Here is a 12693-nt window from a genome sequence, read left to right as displayed (position 1 = left end):
GTACCAATCTAAAAATGAACAAACAAAAACAAAACAAAATCCCAAAACCAAAACCTAGGTGTATTTTGAAATACTGTTGTCAGGAGATTTTGCTGTCTTTTACATGACTGTATTTACACATTTTAATCTGATAAGAGACATGTTCCTTTTTATAGACAGATTTGTGAGCACAGCTCAGAGAAGAGCAGATGGTGAAGCATAAACTTTATCCACTCTGCGTGACCGTAATCTTCTCCATGAGATAGTGCATTGAGGGAGAAATATGATCCGTGAAGGAGTTTTAGAGACTTTCTTTAGTAATTTATTTACCTCTAATATGACTCTTCCAGAAAGGACAACCTGCATAGAGGACTGGTAATGATATTCATGCTGCCTTCTTAACTCATATGATTGTCAGTCTCCAGTTTTCACTATTAGATCTAGTGGCAGGCTTTTTAAAGAAAGGTTTTATGCAGGGAGGACTTCCCTGGGATCATGCTGAAAGCTCACTGTTATTTGATAATATTTTGCAGGTTTCCTGTTTAATTTGTTCAATGTGTTGAGACTCTTCAGATTAACTGCACAAACATGGAGAATAATGATATGAGCTAACTTTGCATTGTTAGATCCTTCAGAGAACAGAAATAACAACTTATCTAGTGTCACATGTTATCAGCTTATCTCGGTAGCATAAACATGCTAAAATTTGTTTCCTGTTTTTAATAGTACAGTACAATATTTGATAAAGCCACACTGAATATATTTGGAACATAATTGCACAGGAAATGATCAAAATAAGATGACTTAACTGAATAATTTCCTTTTTTACAAATTCATTTTGTATTTATTACAAATATTTATTTACCAATTAAGTTATTAAAAGAAATGACCATATTGCCTTAGGTATTATGATGTCAGAATGTAAAATCAATATCTTTGGATTAATACCACAATTTTTCTACATTGTGTAACTTTTGAAATATGAAAAGTAGGAGTGCAGAAGTAGACTGTTTAAATATACTTATTATACCTACTTGTGCTGAGTTAGAATCAGAACTGTATCTTGCGATTTTTAAATACTCTTTATAACACTTAAAGCCTGTAAAAAGACATGTTAAAAAGAAGCACCTGTAAAATGTGTGGTATTGTTCTGGTGGTTCTGAGTTTATTTTGAAAGACTCCTTTCTTGTGATTGACTGTCAGTCTCTGTTAATGCGTTTCTAAGGGTGTGGACATGTCATATTAACATATAGAACGTTTGAAATAAATTTAGCCAGACTCTACTTAAAATTTGCTCTATCATTAAATTGTTTCATGGTGTGGAAATACTGCCTCCCTAGAAACACATTGGAAGGAAAATTGTGAACTTTGGTAAACCAAATACAATTAAATCATGCCTAAGATTTTCTGAACACTTCCTGGTATTTGAGCATAAACTTAACATTGAGTTCCTCTCACCCAACTTTAAATTGACAGATCATTTAGAATAAGAATTGAAGGACAAGAAAAAAATATTTTGTTTCAAAATTTAAGTACTCAGTCTAAAATATGGTCTCCAAGTTTAGCAGCCATTCCTGGGCTTATGAAGTTATAACTGTGTATAAAGAAAGTACTTGGTGGAATAGTTTTTTAAAGTTGAATTAATGAGGTAATATCATGCAAAAAATCCCTGTCTGAGAAACATGCACGTGTTTAAACTGTATTCGATTGACAATTTTTTTTTATAATCTCTGACCAAAAAAATACTTACTATATTAAAATTTATCTCCTTAAGGATAGATGAGAAAAAATCATAAAGCCATCCCAGTTCAAGTATTAGTTTGCATTTTCTGGAAGAACCTGTGAAATATTTAGGGCTATTTCAGTAGTGTGGCAATTCAAGAAGACAAGGCAGAGTTTATATTGTTGCCAGTTCTCCTGGATACGAGTTGGGCTCTGTCAGAAGTGAGTGAAGAATTGGGTATGGTACTTCTCTAGCAGGTATTACTGACAGCAGAACATCCACAGGTCAAGAATTTAGTCATGGGGCTCCATTGGTGGTATGCAGATTTGTTTCTCCATTTATGCTATGGAGGATTTTGCGCTCTTTACAAGAACTGATCCCCGACATACTCAATATCCTCATGTCATAGATGTTACCCTGTGTCACAGAGGACACAGAAGGAATGTTGTTACAGACTTACACACTTTCAAGGACACAAGGCCAAAGAGTACCTGGAAGCTTTCCCTGCTATGGATTTGGAACTGTGCAAGAGAGGGTAACTTAGGCTAGTCTTTAGAGACGTATCTGAACCTCAACCATCAAGAAACATTTCTCCATTAGGATCAACTTGAAGAATAGGGATTTATTAGCTCAGACCTTACCTGAAGGTCTCTTTCTCAATTCTTTGAAGATCATTTTTTAAGGAAAGGATGTCCTCTCTGGGGATTCTTTGTATATGAACCCCCAAAGTAAAGGCTAGGTATTGACCTGCCAGATGAACAATTGGTCCAAAGGACCTGATGAGTTTAGAGCCCCAAAGTCATGATTATGAAGTTGAACCACATGAGGATTTCAGTGCACCATTGCTCATAGAATTAAACAGCTGCAATGAATTTGCATGGTTGCTATTAATTAATTAATTAAGTTGTAAATTATAACCCAAATACTTGCAAGAACTTCCTTCATGGTTGCAAACTTAATCAAGATTTTAAAAGTACTTAATAAAGACTGGAGTTATAGTTCAGTGATAGAGTGCTTACCTAGCAAGTATAAAGCCTTGGGTTTGATTCCCAGCACTGCAAAAAACAAACAAACAAACAAAAACACAACAACAACAATAAAGCAAAACCAAACAAACAAACAAAAAAAAAAAAACCCCAAACCTCCACAAAACAGATAACAAAAACCCCAAATAAAACCAAGGAAAGCCTAACTAAGCCTTTTATTTAACAGAAGACCAGATGAGAAAGGCAGGAAAACAAAGAGAAACCAAAGCTCCTTTTATTCCTTTTTCTGTGGGTGTGTTTTGTGTATATGTTTGCATGTATTTCCTATTTCTAAGTCATCAGAAGTTTAGCTGAATACATCCATAACATTTCACCCCTTAATTTTTCAGCAGGTGTCTCCTAACAAACAAGGAGATTCTTCTATATAACATATGCAGTGGTCACACTTGAGAAGTTGACTTTTAATACAATATTTTTTATTTAGATTTCCCTACTAGTCCCAATAATGTCCTTCATAGCCATTACCCCTAAAGCAGGATACAATCAATAGCTGCACATTACATTTATTTGTCTTGTCTCTTCTATTTCCTTTAATCTAGGTCAGTCCCACCATCTCTAGTCATTCATGACCTGACAGTTTTAAAGTTTAGACCACTTTTGTGGAATATCCCTCAATTTGAATTTGTCTGATTGTTCCCTCATGTTTGAACCAAGATTCTTAATAGAGAATTAAGAAATGAATGAACGAAGAGAGGAGGGAAAAGGAAAGGAGAGGGGAGCAAATGTGGAGAAAGGAGGGAATGAGATAAAGGGAGGATATGCAAACTGATTCTCTGATGAAATGTTTATACAAACCAGAGAAAAACTAAGTCTAGTAGGTTTATGTTCAGATATTGATAAGCAAAGGTATGAGTGGTGGATAAAGGAACATGTGTTCATTGAGATTCAAGGATAATTGAAATACTGTGTTTAGGGCATTTTGCTTAGAGGCAAGGAAATAAACCTTGAGAATTTTGGTTCTGTTTCAAGTTAAATGTAAAATCCAGTGGAAAAGCTCAAGCTATTTTTTTGAGTCCATACATAAAATGAGGCAATTTATTTTTCTTAATATATACAAATCAGTTTTGTTGGTGTCATTTAGCTCTGGCATACATGAGCACTATTCCAGATAGATGAGAATTCAGTTTCTTATAAACAAAACAAAACAAAAACCGCCAAGATAGAGTCACGAACCACATTTAAAAAGATTTTTATGAATTCTGTTCAGAAAGTAAATCTTACTTTACATTTTCCAAAAAAAAAAAAAAAAAACCCAACCTAGATGTAATCATCAGGCATCAAAAGCTAAACCAGATGAAATAAGTTTTCTATAAGGTGCCACTGTGCCTGCCACAGTAAATACCTGCTTTTCCACCTTGTCTCTCAGTCCCCAAGTAAATAAGAAGGGCGATATGTAATTGAAGGAGTACTGTTAAGAAGTCACTATGTTCAATTTTTTTTGCTATAACTCCTGTGCTCGCTCATTCCTGACATTTTGGGGGTTGCTTGGTAAGAGCAGAGTTATAGAAAAACAAATACCCTGAGTAGGCAAGATATTCCATTTCCTGTTCATGCCTAAGGTGGCTTTGATTGCTGTCCTTGGAGTCTTGGTCCTTACCCAGTGAGTAATTATCCACTGAATCAGTGTGGTACAGTCTCATTTACCTGGGTTTATTTTCTGGGATTTCCTGCTAATTTCTGAACTGGATCAAAAGTAGACTTTGTAGTTGACTTTTCTAAGACTCAGCGGAAACTGAGAGTTGTTGAGCTCTCAGTTTCTGTGATGTTGATTAGTAAGTGAAACTCTGTAATCAGAGGAAAATCCATTCATCTGCAGTTTTATTTTTAAAATAATTTTATTATGAAAAAATCACATATATCATACAGAATTATATATCAAACCTCCACATACTTATTGCTCATATTCCACAATTATCAACTTTTGGTAGTTTTGTTTCTTATTTATTCCTAGTCATTCCCCACCACATAGTATTTTGAAACAAACCTCAGATATTATAACATTGTGTCCTAAACATTTCCCTAGGTAATATGTTTTAAACATTTTTGCATAAATAAGAATTGCATAGACTTGTTTAATGTAAAGTGTTTTATAAGTTACTGCACAATTTAGGTATTTGCAATTTCTATTGAGAAGATGCTAAATCCAGTCAAACCAACCATTTGGCAGAATCATAGTGGTCATCTGGAATGGTATTCATCGTTTTTGAGATAGTTATTGCCAGGTTCAATAGGAGAGCAATATGGCTAAAGGATTTCTCTATTGAAGAAAGGAATTGATTTTGTGGTTATGAATTTTCTTTTTTCTTTCTTTTTTCCTTCCTTCCTTCCTTCCTTTTTCCTTCCTTCCTTTTTTCCTTTCTTTCTTCCTCTCTTCCTTCCTTCCTTTCTTCTTCTTCTTCTTTTTTTTTTGTGGCTACCTCTGATGGTTAGTGAAATAAGCCCAAGTAGCCAAGAATTTTATGGCCATGGATAAGTCAGTCACTTATACTGATCTCTGAAATCAAACTTTCCAATTTAAAAAGTGGGTATGATATGTCCTGTATCTGTTAAAAGAACTGTGGTAAATTATGACTGGGGATGTGAAAGTGCTTTGAAAATCATGCCAAGTTCCATGTTCTTCTTTAGTACATGCTTTATTCTTTGAAATTACCAATGCTTAGGACCTCCGTTTCTTGCTCACCATTCCCATGCTAGGGATTGAAACCAGGGGCACCTTACCAGTGAGCTACATCCTCATCCTCAGACCTTTTCAATTTTCTTTTTTTCTGGGTGGAGTGGTTCTGTGGCTCCCTAAGTTTCCTAGGTTGACCTTGAACTTGAAATACTCCTACCTCAGCCTTCCAAGTAGCTGGGATTACAAGTGTGTGCCACCACAACCGGAAACATTAAGGATTCTAAATGGTATCAGAATGTAAAGCTTGAGAAAGTTAACTATCTGGATTTTTTTTTTAGAAATAAATTTATAAGTTTATAATTCCATTTCTTTCACTTTCTCTTTCCTGAGTATCTTTTATTTGGACATTTCACCTTTTTCCTACAAGTTGAAATCTGTTTTCACTCACCCATTTTTCAATTTTTGTTTCTCTTAGTAAGACCTTTGGGAATAGTGACTTGATCAGGCTCACTCAAAATTAATGTTTCTCTTTAAAAGATTGCCTGGTGATCATAATTTTTTTCTTTTCTGTTTCAGCCTTGCCTCCCCGACTGAAAGAGATGAAAAGCCAAGAGTCAGTTGCAGGCTCCAAACTAGTGCTTCGTTGTGAAACCAGTTCTGAATACTCCTCTCTTAAGTTCAAATGGTTCAAGAATGGGAATGAGTTAAACCGCAAAAACAAACCACAAAACATCAAGATACAAAAGAAGCCTGGGTAAGTATAATACAAATAATAACAGAGTCTACCTCTAGCAATAGGATGATAAAAAAGAAACTTAGATCCTAATAAATACCTTTACTATCAAAAAAGATCATTCATTATATAGTGACAAGAAATTATGATATCATGTGGGAAAGTGGAGTTTCTGAGTTTTACAACTTTTGAATGAAGAAAGGAAAAGATGAATGGAAAAAAACTATAGGAAGTGGGGGTAAATGAAAAGCAAGAAAAAAGATAGCTTTATGGGCAGCTGCTGTAATAGTGATAGTTCTAAAATCTAATTTCTTTAAAATAAGACAAATACTCTTTAGAGTAACAGTGCCTTACACAATAAAATCCCAACTTCTTTATAAAACTCAATAATTACCTAGATTTAGGGAGAGTGTTGGGGTGTAGTCAGTTGAATTTGGACTGTCAAGGAAGGGATTAATACATGTAATTGTATCTGGTTAGGATTTTTTAATCAACCATCCTATTAAACTACATGACCATTATAGTGCTTTTCTTGGTTAGCAAGACTCTTGCATTTCCCTGTATTTTTGAGGACATCCATATTTGGAAGGGCTCCATCTTATTCCTGTGAAAATTTAATAAATGTATTCTATATCTGCTCCAAAATGATGCTCCTTTAAATTGAGCTCCTTTTTTTATTTATTTCTTTTTATACTGGAGATTGAACCCAGGGGTGCTTAACCACTGATCAATATCCCAGTCCTTTTTATATTTATTTAGATACAGGGTCTTGCTAAATTGCTTAGGGCCTTGCTAAATTGCTTAGGTTGGCTTTGAACTTGAAATCCTCCTGACTCAGCCTCCTGAGCCACTGGGATTACAGGTGTGCACCACTGGGGCCAACTCCTTTATTATTCCTGAATTCTTCATTTTATTGTATTGCCTTATTTAAGAATTGTTTCCTCTAGAATCAAACTATGTTTTGAAATTAGGGGAGAGATAAGTATGTTGGGTTTTTGCTTCTAAACAGTTCTTCAATCAGGGTGACCCATTTAATAGTGGTTCTGAGCCACAGAGTTGTTTTCTTCACTTACACCTCAGAGGATTCCAGTGAAACACTAGGTGTGGTAACAGAAGCAAAGGCATAAGGGTCTCCTCTCCTTTGATTTATCAAAATGTTGTCACACATTCATGAGCAAGTGAGAACAAAGTGATTATAATATGAATTTAATTGAATCTTATCAAAGAGTTTAAGAACTCTGATAACTATAATTAGGGAATTTTCCTAGTTCCCATGGTTTAATTATCTACATTACTTACTCTTGTTATTGGTTCTGCCAGCAAGATCTCGTTGATGTGAAAGTATAACAGTGAGAGAAAGGGTGGGTATCACTTTCTGCAGCAGGTGTTACTTCAGAGATACAAAATATAATTCTGTGAGGAGAGATGGTGCTTTTTTATATAATCTTACTCTTAACATTTCAAGATATAGCAGTTGTACGATTAGCACATAATGACTTTAATTTTACAGATTAGGGAATTGAAAGTCAGAAAGTATTTTGCTTCAAATCACACAACTATAGACACCTCAGTTAGAACATGCGTCTACTCGAATTCTTTAGCGCTACCTTCCTTGTTTAAAATTGGAGACTGTCCTTGTGTGTATATGAGGAGGAGTAGATAGAGTGCATGATTTGAAAAGATATGGCTGATTCTTAAGGAGAAGGTTCACAAGACAAAAAATACTTGTAGGTACTGGGTTAAATAGATTTTGGTATTTGGTTTTCCATCAATTAGATTAGTAAGAAAATAAGTTTATTTACATATGAATCATAATATCTCATTTATTGCCCTGAGGCTGTAAAATGATGTCAGTAATATTTAAATGCCTATGAAAGACTTTATGCCAGGGATGTAGAGGAATTGAAGAGGTATAGTGCATTATTGCAATGGCCAGGCAGCCATAAAATTGTAGAAAAACTAAAGGTTTTTCTAGTTCAGTCTTGTATAAAACAGAAATTCCAGATGAGGGGCTGAAACACAGTTAAAACTGGGGAGGAGGGAGGGAGAAGAGGTTGATCTAGGCTGAAGGAGCAAGCTTCTGAAGACTGCAGATATTCATTGTGATGATTGTGGGATAGAGGCAAATGAAGTTGGGTAATAAGGCTAAGAAAAACAGAGATAAAGAAAAAGTGAACTGATGTGAATATGCTTTTGGAAGGACATGTGAATACAAAGAGGTTATTTGTTACATGACTTGGTTAACATAAAAGAATCACTAGTATTCAGAAAAGCATTTTTGTATTGATTTTATAGGTACAGACGACTTAGAACACTGTCTACATAATAAGAAAATCCCATTATACCAGAAATGACAATATTTAGAAATTACTTCTTTAAGAACAATAACTTTGCTAGGAAGTATTAAATGGGAAAAATGTATTCAATTTATGTGACTGTAAATTACTTTGGCAAAACATTAAACATATTTGATCTAAGAATAAAACATTTTATGTAAAGTGGGAAGCTGGTTGGTAAGTGATCAGCTTAATCAGTTTTCAGAATTGAGTATTTTGTCATTTCTAGAGTTTTCTCTCCTTGTTAAAAAATAGTGTTATTGCTGGGCATGGTGGCACACACTGGGTAATCCCAGCAACTTTGGAGACTGAGGCAGGAGGATCATGAGTTCAAAGCCAGACTCAGCAAAAGTTAGGCACTAAGTAATTCACTAACACCCTGTCTCTAATAAAATACTAAAAAAAAGTCTGGGGATATGACTCAGTGGTTGAATGCCTCAGGGTTCAATTCCTAGAACAACAACAACAAAATAATGTTGTCAGATTTCTTTGTCAGGTAAAAGGACCCAACTGAATCTAAATTTAATTAATATTTGCAAAGTTCTCTATTATTTCAATGTATTCCATAAATATAAATAGAATAAATACTATTACTATTATGATTTTTTAAAAATAATTAATATCCTGAAAGTAAATGAAGTTAGTTTCTTCCTGTAGATTATAATGGCAATGAATAGTTAAACTTTGATTTGAAATATGTCTGACTCTCAGGTTCATGTCATTTTTCATAACTACTTGTGATTATATTATATAAAATTAGAATATAGGATTTGGTGCACACTCAGACTGAGGATAATGGATTATTCAGCTTTTTGTCACTGTTACCAAAATACCTGACAAGAAAAAAAATTTTTTCCCAAAGGGGACTCACAAAGATTTATTCTTTAATCTTACAGAAAGGGAGAAGCTAGAAATAATTAAATCTATTTTCCATATTTCTTTTTTTTATTGTAAACAAATGGGATACAACTTGTTTCTCTGGTTGTACATGAAGTAGAGGTATACCATTTGTGTAATCATACATTTACATAGGGTAATGGTGTTTGATTCATTCTGTTATTTTTTCCTTCCCCCCCACCCCTCTGTTCCCTCTATATAGTCTCTCCTTCTTCCCTCCCACCCCCCCCATTATGTATCATCATCCGCTTATCAGTGAGATCATTCCTGACAAGAAAATTTAAAGGAGGGGAACAGTTTCAGAGGGGTGTTTCATGGACAGTCAACTCCATTGCTTTGGGCCCACAGTGAGGTTAAACATCATGAGAAAAAAGATATGGGGGAGAAAAACTGCTCAACTCATGATAGCAGAGACAGAGAGCACTTGAGGATCCAGGGAAAAGATACATAATTTCCAAAGGCAGGCTTCCAGTGACCCACTTCCTCCAGCCATGCCCTGCCTACAGTTAACATCCAGTAGTTCATTCAAATCTTTAATCAATTAAATGGATTAATTCACTGATGGAGTTACAGCTCTCATAATCTAATAAATTTACCTCTTTCTGCTTGTCTAACATGAGCTTTTGTCGGGGGCGGGGATACCTCATATCCAAACCATGGCAGGTAATGTCTTAACAAAAACTATTATTTTTCAGGTTCATCTGTATGTCAATACTGTTTTGTTATGAGGATGTTAAGGCTCTTAATATTTTGCAGTGGGTTAGTTGGTTCCTTGTTTTAAACTCTATCTTAGACTGTGATCAACGGGGCAGAGGTGAATTTTAGTTTGAGGTTTAGAATTTCTCTGGGATTCTCTTTATTTAAATGAAACATTGATTCTGGACTAATCCTTAGTGTAGGTCCCCCTGTCAATTTTATAATCTAGATCATACATAGCCAGAATTTTCTTTTAATTTCTTAATGCTATGAAAAGATTTCACATCAATATGCAATTTCTATTATTGTGTAAAATCTTATTCCTTTAATTTTAAAACCCCTGTTCCTACTAATAAACTACATTCCTACATGTCCTTTCTATGATTTTTGAATTCACATTTGAGCCTTTGTTTGTTTTATTTGGCTAAGCAATGTGTGGGACCAATTAAAAGAAATGGGAAACTGCCTTGTGTTATGTGTCTGCTGATCCCTTTGTTCTTGTTTTTGTTGCTTGGTGGATGATTTTGATCAAGAAAAATTGTTGAAGAGCTTTGGAGCTGTCAGACAGACTGTATTTAAATATCTCTTCTTTATTTGCCTTATGAAAGGCTGAATTCTTAACAGTTTGTATATCTTATACCTTCTTGAATGTCCTTAATTTTCTCTCAGCTCTTTATTTCAGCTCTTACATATTTTAATCTTGCTTAAAATTGGCTCTAATTATTCTAAAAATATTAGAAGTATTGAGTTATTTCTGCTGTCAAAGGTTGCAGTTTTTGTTTGTTTTCCTTTCTATATGAACAAAGATTGTACACTTTTCCTTTTCTTATCAGCTGAGCAGCCCTGGCAGGCCACTTGAACTTTATCTGTAAGGCAGTCTCAATTTCCTTATGTACTCAGTGACCATTTACATGAGGCGTTTGGTACACTGCCTGGTTCTGTTGCCTAAGAAGTGCATCTTTCCCTTCTGTGTCCTCATGATTAACAGATGGACAGTATCTGAAATAGCATTGAACATACACACACACATGCATAGTTCCTATGACTCCTCAAGGATCACAGGGATGAAATTGTACAAACAGAACCTGTTCCCTATGTGTATTTAAGTTGCTTTATCCTGTAAACTATGGGGGAAGAATCAAGCTAAATTAAAAAAACTTGATAATAGCTATTGGAACCTTGAATTCATCTTGCTATTGAGTACTTACTAAACTATATATATAGTTTGTTTTTTGATAGACAAAATTAAAAAATTAATATTTAGAACTTTGATTTATAAATCAGTTTGTATTTTTTCCAAAAATAATGATGCTTATTATAAAAATGCAATATTTCAAGAGTATAGAATTATTATTGTAGATGACACTTATTTGGAACTTACTGTATTGCAAGCATTACTTTAAACATTTTACATTAAATAAGTATTAACTCATTGAGTACTTTCAGAATATGAAAATCCATTGACACACAAACTCTCCCAGACCCTAGAAAACTCATAAATGAAAGAGCAAGAAGTTACCTTTCTATTTGAAGGGAATGCAATGTTTTTTCCAAATTAGCCTTCCATAGACAGTGTATGGCATCCTATTGAAGAAACATAATACTAATGTATCCCAACTTTTCAAAGCTCTAGGTCTTGGTGCAATTTATAATTTTCAAGTAAAGTTTGGTTATTTCTACTTTCTTACTACATTATGTCCCTGCTATAGCACATAAATATTGAAGAATCTCACAGTTAAATGAATCCTTACGGTTCAGAGGGATTGAAATGATCATCTAAATCATTGATTTTCCATTTGTGTCCCTGGAGAATTCTAAATTTCTATTGAATTGCAAAAAGGGTTGCCAACCACTTTGACCTGAATACTTTCTCTGTGATATTTTTGAATATGAAACTTTGATTAAGCTTTCATTTTAAACAGGATTTTGTTGCAAAAATAGTTGAAACCACTGATCTAATTTAATCTTTCTCTGCATAGAGATATTCTTGTCAGAGTATGCTTGGCCGGTTGCTCTCCAGACTCAAATCTTTCCAACTAGAAAACCTAACTCTTTGACAAGATACCCTATCTATTTCTCAGTGCTCAAAAAGCTCTTCCTTATAATCTCACCCAAAACATGCCTTCTTTTTCCGGTAAGGCTTAGCTACCTTAGGTTCTTTTCCTGTAAGACTTATCAACCCCAAGTGATTGCTTTTTTCTTTAATAGAATCCTGTCTCTTGTTAAGATTTCTAGGCCCTATTAAGGTCTGATCACACTCATTTAAAGTCCTCCATTTAATGATATTTCTCATCAAATGTCACTCCAAAGAATAGTTCTGTATTCTAGATGTGATCCAGCCAGTGGTCAGTGTATTGGACTTTAATCAAATTTTATTTATGCTCTGATTTGGTATTAATTTGGTTCACAGGTGCATTCTTTTTTTCTTCTTCTTTTGTATTTTAAAAATAATTTTTAAATAAATGGATTAATGTTAAATATATTGCTACTTGAAAAAAAAATTTCTCTCTATATTGGAGCCATTGCATCTCTTTCCCCTTTCATAATTCTACCACTGATTTTGTGTTTGTTTTGGTTAACAGGGATTGAATCCAAACATGTTTAACCACCAAGCCACATCCCCAACACTTTTTTATATTTTATTAGAGACAGGGTCTCACTGAGTTGTT

The 12693-nt window shown here is 34.2% G+C and overlaps 1 protein-coding gene across 1 annotated transcript in view; it reads left to right on the top strand.

The window, feature by feature from the left end:
• Nucleotides 1-12693, top strand: part of Nrg1 (neuregulin 1) — a 1005384-nt gene that overhangs the window by 834631 nt on the left and 158060 nt on the right. The window contains 1 exon segment of the mRNA XM_047549469.1: nucleotides 5939-6116. Within this exon segment, the coding sequence (XP_047405425.1) occupies nucleotides 5939-6116 (178 nt within the window).

Source organism: Sciurus carolinensis, chromosome 4 (assembly GCF_902686445.1).
Source record: "Sciurus carolinensis chromosome 4, mSciCar1.2, whole genome shotgun sequence".
NCBI classification, from domain to species: domain Eukaryota; kingdom Metazoa; phylum Chordata; class Mammalia; order Rodentia; family Sciuridae; genus Sciurus; species Sciurus carolinensis.
This window is presented reverse-complemented; position numbering and strand designations above follow the sequence as displayed.